The sequence below is a fragment of the Primulina eburnea genome, chromosome 14 (assembly GCF_022965805.1).
Source record: "Primulina eburnea isolate SZY01 chromosome 14, ASM2296580v1, whole genome shotgun sequence".
Taxonomy (NCBI): Eukaryota; Viridiplantae; Streptophyta; class Magnoliopsida; order Lamiales; family Gesneriaceae; genus Primulina; species Primulina eburnea.
Window position 1 is genome coordinate 30,348,472 of NC_133114.1, and position 11,018 is coordinate 30,359,489.

Below are 11,018 nucleotides of genomic sequence, written 5' to 3' on the forward strand. Positions count from 1 at the left end.
TTTTTATTAATTGACAATAAAAGTTCATTCAAATCATATTGTCCACCAAAGTACATTCACCTAGCTCCATATAAGGACAGGAAATGTAATATAATAAAAATAAATGTGGAATATAAAACTATTGATCTTGCTAGTTTCAGAGACAAATAATAATAATAATAATAATAATAATAATAATTAATTAATTAATTAATGAAATGGCAATGCTTTGCTTTAATTATTCCCGCCACAACTGACCTAAACATCGTAGGCTTAGCATCTCTGCTTCGAGCCGCATAACAATGACAATAATTGAGTCCACTCCATCTCATTAATCCATTGATTAGTATATGTGACAATTTAGCAACAATTCTATAATAATTGATGTCAAAAATAATTATATTATCAACATTTTTCTTTTTATTTATCACTGTCTTATAAATCAATTTTTAATGACCAAACATTAATATTTCAAAATAGAAACATGACACATTAAAATTATAATTATAATATTATAATACATTATTGTATATAAAATGCTCATTAATCATTGTGTTGGACAATTCAGTTGGCCACACAAGAACATTTCGTCGGGCTATTTATCTACTGAAAGAATGAAATATATATACCTAGTCGTACAAATAACTGTTTGTATATATATATAAAAAAATTAACTAGCGGTGAAAACGGTGTTTTTTGTATAGAATACAAAAAACAATAAAAAGTGGATTGTTTATGAAACATATCTCTTATTTGGGTTATTCATGAAAAATTATTACTTATTATGCTAAGAGTATTACTTTTCATTGTGAATATCGATGACTCGTTTCACAGATAAAGATTCATGAGACCGTTTCAAATAGAGAAAAAAGCTGTTGGTGGTTAATTATTATTAAAACTTTATTTCATATAATGTGCATGAATGGCTAACGGTATAGTACTTCAATTTACGAGGGCATTTATGCGTACATTATTTATTCACGTGGAATTAAATACAGAACTAATGCTTTGTTGCTTATCCATGTGAAACACGCCATTATACAATTTTTCTTCATATTTTATGATTATAGTATTAGATTGCCTGACCACAATGAAGTTAGTCAAGGAATCAATCATATGGTATTATCGACCTTTGAGATTAAGTGAAGCATCCTTGCACAACACTGCTGTTCGCGCTGATGATCCAATTGTGATTCTTTATATAATAAAGGATTTACTTTAGAGATATCTCAAAGTTATATAAAAAAGTTTAGAGAGCTATTGTTGGTATTTCTGAGGGCTATTATTATTGGTATTAAGACACTCTTACAATTGGTTTCATGCTGCATCAAGGCAATCTCACGATTGCTTTATAAAAGGTCTTGCCAAACAATGCAAACAAGTAGTTCGGCACCAGCTATAAAACTACTTAAGCGACCTACTATGCTTTTATAATTTTAAAGGAATATTGTTGATATTTTAAAAAAATTGATAATGTCACTAAAGTTGGTTACTTTATATGTCTCAAATTCGATAATATAGTATAGTGAAAAACAATGACCATAAGAACTTACACCGATATTTCCAAGTGAAAAAAAAAAGTATTCTCAATCAATGGTAAAAAGTAAACTAATTCATTCTGTGTGAAAAGGGAAATTAAATCATAGAAACTAAAAGTTTCACTAGATGTGAAAAATATCATACCTCTCCAGCAAAGTCTGCATATAGTGTATGACTTGGCTGTGTTCAAAGTGACCTTGCAACATTTTTGAATTCAATTCAAGCAAGAATGCAGTATTTTCTGGCGCTTATGAAGCGACTGTCTTTCATTCTGAAGTACATCTAATGCTCCAGGCGCAACAAACATGTCCATAAACTTCTCATCACTCACAGCAAACAAATCCAATCCAAGTGCTACCATGAGCCGCTCTTTGCTGCATAAGTTAAAAACCATAGTTTGATTCAGATTAATCAGCAATAAGGATTTAGTTTCAAGGATATAAAAATGAGTTCAAAGGATTCTAATCATTTTAGCGTGTTATAATAAATGGGGAAGAAAGTAATCAGTTCAGTGTTTTATAATTACCGGGCAAGAAACTTGGTTATACTTAGCTGGTACATATTATCTTTCCTTTTTATAACTCTAGAGTTAAGACAAACACAGCCCCTTACCAAGGTATTAAAAAACTGGAATTCAGAGTTGATGCCACCCCTCTCTCAACTAGAACTTCACGAATGCGAGCAAAATGCTGAGCAGCAGATGAGCATATGTCTGAGTAAGCTGATCCTGACCTGGAAGTATTATTATCTCCACAACCAAATAAGAGGCCACCACCATTTTGAATAATACAATTATCCGAATTTCTATTATTTCCTGTAAGTCTAGGATAGCGTTTTCTTGCCCCTACTTCAATGCAGTTACCAACTTCCTTTTTAACCAGATAGTTTCCATCACTTGGTTGATCAGGCGATGGGGTTTCTGGCACCGTCATTTGGCATTCTCGGAGAGCATCTCTACCCTCAGCCACTTTCCCTGGTGTAGTATCATTTTTTTCAGGGGGTATATTTTCTTGATCTTTAGTGGCTTCCTTGTTCAAAGCAGGCCTGCCATCGCTGAGCTCAAAGAAAGACGATCCTGCTGATACTTGGTTTAGTCGAGAAATCGAGTTTACACCTGAACTTAAACTCCCCAGAACATCATTTTCGTAGTAGACCTGTGAATATGGGCTAGTAACTGAATCTAGATGGTGTCGAACTACTTGTTTGCACTGTTTGGCAAGATCTTTTATAAAGCAATTGTAAGAGTGCCTTAATGCAGCATGAAAACCAACATATCCATCCATATCTCCAGATTGATGACCATCTAACAGAAAATATAACAATAAAAAAGCAATGTTATGATAAGGTAAATATGAAACAGAAAAAAATATGTTCTCAACTTACATCCAGCGTGATGATGTTGATTTCTCTCAATCGCAATATCAAAAAGATTGCACAAAACAAAAGCAAGCCGATCACAAGCTGTGTCAAGAAGAGGAGCAAGCCAAGTTTTGGCTGCAGCACGTGCTATCTCTGCAGCAGCCTCTGTAACTCCTCTACTCCCGCCTCGGCCAGCATGAGCAAGTAAGATATTGGCGACCTGTCACAGTTCAGGACGTAAATTACGCTGTATAGTTTTGACACATAGTCCCAAACCTTGATGAAAAAGTACCTTCTCCCTAGACACCACGGGACACTCCATGGAATATGTGGCACAACGAAACTCATGCACCACTCTTTCAAAAGCAGCACCACCATAAAGGCGGAGAGTTGCATTGGCAGGTTTTACACCGGTGGTAACACCAGGCCAACAACCTATACCACTCTCGAATTTTTCGATTTCTGTTGTTTTCCCCCATTGCTCTGGTTCTGGATCTGCTGCTCCATCAAGAAGTGCTTCCTTTACAATTTACAGGAACACTGGTTCAAACTTTGGATTCAAAATTAAGTTTCCGAAAAATGATACTCAAATAAAAAAGATAAATATTAAAATAAAACATTGATACATACCAGATGGTTGCAGATAAAAGAAACATGCAACATGGCAGATCTGCGAAGATGAGAAACATCAGAAGTTGCCTGTATTTTTCTTTCCATCCTGGTCAGCTCAGTTGTGACTTCACTACAGCGCTGTTCCAGTAGGGCGATTGTAGCTGGGGCAGCTTCTTTGTACTTCTTTTGGAGTTCAGATTCCAAATAATCTCTTAAACAGCCAAAGCCAACGTAAGATTTGTACTTCTCTTCATCAAAACCCCCCTTTATACCATCACGAAGATAAGACATTACTTCTGTATCTACCTGAGATATTTGCTTACGGAACTCATCATTAGAAATTGCACTTCTCTCCTTTGGCAGGGCTACAAAAAAAGGCCGCGTGCTCTCTCCGAGATATCCACTTGCACTCAAATAGCGGTCCACCTCCCAGCGATCAGTGAACTCCTGAACATGTTAGATTTTAAGCTGATTCATATTTTATGACCAATATTACTTCCTGGGCTTTTTATTCCCGAAACCAAAAATTGAAACGTTTTCAAAACTGGTCCTGATGCAATAGTTTCATACAACAGCACTCGAGAGAGACTGATTCATGCAAACTATGAATTTGCTTTGTCGATGATGAGAAATATATCATTAGTTAATCACGTTGATTCTAATCTTTCCCTGTATTATTATTGAATTATAATTACCAATGAAGCAAATCCTTGAACAAAGTTATACCTTTAGACGGTTGTCGAATTTGGAGACAACAATGACAGTTCTCCTAAATGCAGGATCTATTTCACGAACAGTATCCAACCACAATGACGAGCACCATTCAACACTACTCTGCTGAAGAAACACTAGAATTCGGTGTGGTGGGCTGGCCAAGGATTTCACCATTGACAAAATTTCATCAGGTGTACTCTCAGGTTCACCCTTTTTTGCCTGCCATCATTTCAAACCACCAATTTAGTGCAGAAAGAATATTTTAAAAGGAAAAACATAAATTTAAATTGTTATCAATATTTAAAGTTTTACATTGCATACCTTGAGAACAAAGCCCGGTGTATCTATAATGGTAAGATTAGGACAATGTGCATATTCTGCTCTCATAACAATGGGCTTCGAAGAAACTGCTGTCCTTATCTTTTTCAAATGTGCTTCAGTTCGAGACTTTATAGTATCTGCAATTGCAGTAGATGACAAAATGGGATTCCCATATTCTTCTGAATCTTCTTCCTGTCACAATATTCTCAATTCAGCTTCCTCGATGGAAAAATACAAGATTGATATTCTTATATTAAGCAAAATTAGTTCGGTTCAAGACAACTACATTCTAAAGAAATATTTTCAAAATTTATACATTCAAAAGCCTGAATCTACAATGTACATCAACTTGGCGATAATGTCATCCCTAATTCTGTTTCATAATTTCAAAAGCCAAACCGTGAAAAAATATTAATCTATTCACAATTATCTCACCTTATAGAATTCAACTCTTCATTATGAAATTCAAAAACGAGCTAAATGTTGACAATTCTACGATCAAAGTTAACTCAACTATTGCATCAAGAAATAGATCGTTAGAATTAAAGATCCATATCAGAAGTCTACAATCAAAAGGCCCAACATAACAATTGGAATCATGGAGCTGAACCATTGGAATTAAAGTTCCAACCTTAACAGCTTTTGATTATTTCCAAACTGATGATCCAAACAATATGGTTTCAAACTTAACAGAAATTTAGTTCAATTCTACCGTAGTGCATCAAATCAACCAAGTAAATTCTGGAAAAAAAATGCAGAGGACCTGAAAGCGGCATCGGGGCTCAAGTGCAGTAGAGTCATGAACCATCTGAAGGATGAGAGGGCGACGGGTGCCCATTTCAACTTCCCGCACATTGAAACGAAACCCTAGGAGCGCTTCGAGCAGAGAACTCTTACCATCGGACTGCCCACCGAGGGCTACAATCTCGGGAATGGGGATTTTCTCACCAAATGCAACGGCAGCGGCCTGAAGCCTGTTGTAGGCCTCGAATCTCGTTTTGAACTCGGGAACGGTACTGTTGAAAGCATCCATGGATTGATGGTGGTGTTTCCTGGAAGAGGACTTTTCTCCGCCGGGAGTTTTGGTGGGTGTAGTGAGGAAAGCGGCTGCGTTGGTGGAATCGCGACCGTTGGTAGCCATTGAAAAGGAAATGCCAAGTTCAAATTTTGAATCCGAGTTTCGGTGGTTGTGCCGTTTAAGAGGTTGGATGGGCTCTCAATGGGTCAAGTTAATTGAGCCCATATTTTAACGAATCCGATGATAGCCCAAAATCTTGAACACTGTGCGATGAAACCATTTATGATATATGGGAGACAAGCTCGTGTTATGGGACAACGTATGTATAATAATTTATAATTTTAATTTTTAATAGAATAATATGTAATCAACCATAAGATCTAAAATTTATTTTTAATATTGCATTATAATAAAATTTTAACAGACATACTTTTAAATAAGTCCAGTTTTTTCGTTAAAATAGTAGAAAATATTGAAAGATTTTCGATGTATTAAAAACTAATTTACAATTTCTACTTTACCATAGATTTTCTTGATATCACAGAATTATGGACAGTATCCTGTCCTACGTACCATCACAACAGTTTGCAGTAAGCAAAGGTTTCAACAATATTCAGGACAAAATTGAAAATTCGACAATCCAAAAAAAAAAAAAAGAGTTTCACAGTTGCTCTGCCGTAAATATCTCAAACTCCATCCTTGTACACAGGACGCGAAAAACTATAACTCGCTACCATAGTATAACAGTCTCTCAAGAGTTGTTTCTTCTCCATTACCTTAACTAAGATAGGTGTAGCCGCCTACCAAAAGAGTGAGAACCGCCAGAGCAGCAGGAATAGCCCATATCCAATAATTCGTCGCCTTCTTGCGTTTGAGCATGGACTTCGGAAGTGAGTCCGGACCGCCTCTCGGGCGTGCTCTATGTCTGATGGGGTTTTCCTTTCGAGCCCTGTTCTTGAATGGAGCAGGAGTTTCGACTTTCTCCTCGACCATCTCCTGTTCGGCAACTTCTTCAATTGTTTCAGATGGCTCTTCAGAAGCCACAGCAGCAACAGTGGCACCAGTCTTCTTCCTTGCTCTCTTTTCACGCTCCTGTATAAATCCGAATTCAAGTAACTTCAGTATCAAAGCTCGAAAAATTACGTTAGTTGGAAATAGTATGTGTGGTAAAAAAAAAAACTGATAATTTCCTTGAGCTTCTTTTCCGCTTCCTGCTCAGCTTTTTTAGCTGCTTTGACCGAAGCTTTCTCTGCCAACTTCTTCCTCCTTTCTTCTGTCTGAATACGCTTTGCCATCTCTTCTGCTTTCTTAAGCTCTTTCAGCTTAGTTTCATCCACTTCTTCCTTCTTGGGGAGAGAATCCTTCTGGATTTTGTCAAACTGAAACACTTCCTCTCTGTCTAGCTGTTCAATTTTCTCCAAGGCGAGTTCTGCTTTCTTGTTTTCTTTATTGCTTTTAGCATTCTTAGGATTCTGAACTTTCTGCTCCGAAGTATCTGCTTTAGGCACGGATACCAAATCTTGCTTTAGAGGTTGTTTGGAAGATGTTTTTACCACCTCTGGCACAAATGGAGTGGACACCTCGACTGACACCAGTGGTTTCTCCTCTGAATTTCTCATCCGGCCATCCCTACTCAACTGCCTCGCATCAAGGGATGACAAGATTCTCCTCGCATAATCATCCCGAAAAGCCTTATTATTATTCCAGAGGTTCATGAAGTTCTCAACCTAGTCGAGGGAATAACATAAAACAACTGTGAAATAAATTACAAAATAATGACGTTGAGTTACTAGTAGAAAGATTTTTTCAAACCTCTGAATGTGAAAGATCCTTCAGGGCCTCAACATCCTTGTTAACTGCAAGTACTTTAGCTTTGGTCAAGACAACACGATTTTGATGGAAGGGAGAATTCTGCAAGATAGAATAGAAACTTCATAATGATCGAAATTGTGAAATATGGCATAGTTTCCAAAAAAAAAGTTAAAGGCCAAAAAAACTCGGTTTTGAGCTACTCAGAAAAATAGAAGAGCAATCAAGTAATGAGTCGAAAACTATGACAATCCATCATAATTGAAAAAAGAAATATCTTGATTATAAATCAAAATTTATTGCAAGTGTGTGTGTGTGTGTGTGTATTCAACTCAAACTTTAATAAGATTTAAACCTTGTTTACCACAATTAATATATGTATATAGTGAGTATTTAATTCAAACTTTAATAAGATTTAAACCTTGTTGGCTACAATTAATATTTCATACATCAAGATTTGATATAATATATTCATTTTGAATGATTTCACGATAATAAAATAACAAGTATATAGAGAAAATAAAATTATTTTTACTCTACAATAATTTTAATAACATTCAAAATATTAAACACAATGGATATTGGGTATGTTTGTCAAGAAATCAAAAGGATCAGTCTAATAGAGTTCTTATTTGGTATGATGCAGCGGGTATTTTCGTTGAGTGAGCTCAAATACAGGCTCTCTCTTGATACACGGTATAGATGGTCGGCACATGCTAAAATAATGTCATGGAGAATAGATAGATAGTTCAACCCAAAAAATCAGGGTCATAGACAGTACAGTGCATAAATAGCCGTCAAACTAAATTTAAGATGCGTACCCCTTCATCTCGCTGTTTCCTCATTTCTTTAATGTTTTCAAAAGTCTTGTCTCTCTTTTCAGTAATTGTAGTCAATTCCTCCTCTAAAGCTTTGATCACTTTCTCTGCTGCCAGTTTTGCATCATCAAGCTGCTTCAGCTTGGCACTAATCACTTGCTTTTCCTTTCGAACTCCATCGAGATCGACTCCAATCAGCTGTATATACACCAAAAAATAAGTATAAGGCTACTGATAAATGGAAATTAAGAAGATTCTAAACATGAAAATCTCAAGGGACTATCTTCTTACTTTGACCTGGTCCTGAATGGCTTCTTTTTCACCTAACGAGTCCTGAATCCTTGCCCTCTCAGCTGAATTTGCAATAACCTTTTCCCTCGTACCTTCAAGCTGTTTGATTTCCCTAAGGATTTGTTTTTCTTCACTGAGAGGAATGCTTTCATGCTGAATGCGGTATTGTAAACTTTTAATCTAAGCCATTCAGCAATAAAAAATTGTTAGCTACACAATCCTGGCAGTAACATATAAGCAATTGATGTAATATATGCTACATGAAAATAACAAAAAAAACAGTTAAATAAAATCTTACAAGATCATTGAGTTCTTCCTCGGATGAACATATACTGGAAGCCCTTTCTCTACTTCCAGCAGGACCTCTCAACTTACCCAGTGCCTGCTGGAGAGGTTCCATTTCTTTCCTTTTTTCATCCATAAATATCCTAAATTGTTTGTTCTCAACACCCAAAGACCGTAGTTGGGCTATGATTTGGGCTCGATCCCCCTGCAACACATACTTGGTATCATTTAAGATCTCACAGTTTTCTTTTCATAATTAGATCTATACTGGACACAGTCCACAATCAATACCATGAGACATGTAGAATGAATAAATATGACAAAAGTGGATAAATCAAGTTAACTTTCGGTAGAAACATCACAGATTAATAGGACCAACCAATTTAAAGGATGCATGGCTAGCCACTACGGTACATTCACATGATTTAAAATCATAATAATTCAGGTGTTTACATTTACTTAAATGTGGACCTTCTAAACCTCAAAAGATCTCCCAAATTGTATAAGAACTATACAAATCAACAATTGGCCGCATTAAAGAGGCTAACACTAGAAAATCTTGTATAGTCTCAGCTAAAACACAAATACCACAGCTTACCCTTTTTTCCTTCAATCGTTCGATAAGTTGGAATCGATCCTGGTTCCTTTTCTGAAGCTCTTTGTCAGCCAGATCAAGTTTGTTTTTCAGGTTCGGGTCTTCAAATGCCCGGTACCTAACAAAATAAAATGAATGTACCTGCTTGGGCTCTGGCCACTCATCCACTGCATCCTTAGGGGCACTGGACTCAAAAACTTTAGGAGCTTCTCCTTTAACTGGCTCTTCCACACCATGTGAGCCAAAATTTATATTTACTTTTCCATTTTCAACTGATGTGCTGGCTTCATTTCCATTTTCCATGTTGACGGCTGAGTTGGATTCTACAACCTCCACACCCATGTTATGCAACAAACGGCGCAAGGTAAATTCTCAAAACCTACACCAGAAATAAATTACCATCATTGACAATAGACCTTATATAATAGAAAAGTCCCCAAAAAGAAATTTTTTATCAACAAGAATCATTTGTTCGAGGAACGTTGATTAACAAAGATCACTCGAATCAGCCAAATTCATAATCTTAACTGTGATGTTTAAGGAAATCACTCAGGCTAACAAAATTATTTGGATCGATGCATTGTCCCCTTCAATCAAATTTCCACTTCTTATCAGATGGAATTTAAAAATACAAACAATGAGTTAGCACCATGAAAATTCAAGAAATCTAATGTGTAATGTTGAAATCAAACAAGGATGTCCCCAATAGCTAATTACAAATTAAACAGTATGAGTACAAATCGTATAAAGCCACAATGATTGAAATACCAGAATGATACAGATCAATCTCGGTACGGAATCAAGCCATAGAAGTTTTAATTTTCAACAACAAATCATCATAGATAACGCGCAGATCCTTCATACTATAAAAACACATAAGAATGAATAAAGGGGTAAAAAGAACCAAGAAACGTTCAAGAAACCGCGCAAATAAATGCAATATAGTTCCGTGTAATCGATCTAAAACTTAAGGGTAAGCTAATCTATATATATTGATAAGAAAAAATGGAACTTTAGGACATCGGAAAAGAAAGTCAACCCTCGTACTCCTCGTTCAAATCAATACCACCCGAATTCACCAAGAAATATCAAGATCACAACATATGAAGAAGAACGTGTGAAGAGAGCAATAAGAACCCGAATTTGACCGAAAAAACAATCACAAAATGGCAAAAAAATGGCTAGAAAAAATAGTGGGTTCCCATCAAATGGCGCAAAACCGGCTTAAACTTACCGGTAATGGCCAAGAAAAGTACGCGGAGATTTGTAGGACAGACCCTCCACTGAAGAAAGAGAGAGAGACCACAGATCTCAGCCTTTTTAGAGGTAGACAGGTGGAGAGAAAAAATGGAAGAAAGCTAAATTCTTGATTACTGAAATGTGATAAATTTACGAGACTAAAAAAGGTAGATATATAGTGAGAAATTTACGCTGTGTTGGAAAAAGAAGAAACAAAATCTTGAAATTACAAAATTATTATTATTTTCTTTTTTATTTCCCATATTTTTACCCAACAGCATTAATGGTGGGATTACCGGGATTTCAGTCCGCAGTTATAGTTCTGGTAAATACTTGCTGATGAGAAGGAGACTAGCTTCATATCACACCATTGAATTTCAAAAGATAAAACAAAATATCTTACTTTGTAAGTTTGAGGACTGAATTGTTCTTTTCAGGA

The 11,018-nt window shown here is 36.0% G+C and overlaps 2 protein-coding genes across 3 annotated transcripts; both read right to left on the reverse strand.

Moving 5' to 3' along the window:
* Positions 1 to 1,508: 1,508 nt before the first annotated feature.
* Positions 1,509 to 5,688, reverse strand: LOC140813239 (dynamin-related protein 5A). The gene is given in 9 exon segments (XM_073171724.1): positions 1,509 to 1,734; positions 1,736 to 1,892; positions 2,131 to 2,821; positions 2,902 to 3,097; positions 3,170 to 3,397; positions 3,508 to 3,936; positions 4,216 to 4,422; positions 4,525 to 4,716; positions 5,288 to 5,688. Coding segments are annotated over 9 exon segments (2,508 nt in total). The 5' UTR covers positions 5,666 to 5,688; the 3' UTR covers positions 1,509 to 1,704.
* Positions 5,689 to 6,069: 381 nt separating this feature from the next.
* LOC140811817 (proton pump-interactor 1-like) lies at positions 6,070 to 10,733 on the reverse strand. 2 transcript variants are annotated; one of them, XM_073169898.1, is made up of 8 exons: positions 10,575 to 10,733; positions 9,344 to 9,719; positions 8,759 to 8,950; positions 8,461 to 8,640; positions 8,173 to 8,367; positions 7,355 to 7,453; positions 6,735 to 7,269; positions 6,070 to 6,636 (listed from the first exon to the last, which is right to left on the reverse strand). In XM_073169898.1, the coding sequence occupies exons 2-8, from the start codon at positions 9,680 to 9,682 to the stop codon at positions 6,320 to 6,322; spliced, it is 1,857 nt and encodes a 618-aa protein (XP_073025999.1). In that variant the 5' UTR covers positions 9,683 to 9,719; positions 10,575 to 10,733; the 3' UTR covers positions 6,070 to 6,319. The 2 variants fall into 2 exon arrangements, with proteins under 2 accessions (XP_073025999.1, XP_073025998.1); XM_073169897.1 differs by lacking the exon at positions 10,575 to 10,733 and adding an exon at positions 10,380 to 10,568 and having other exon boundaries at positions 6,363 to 7,269.
* Positions 10,734 to 11,018: the final 285 nt, after the last annotated feature.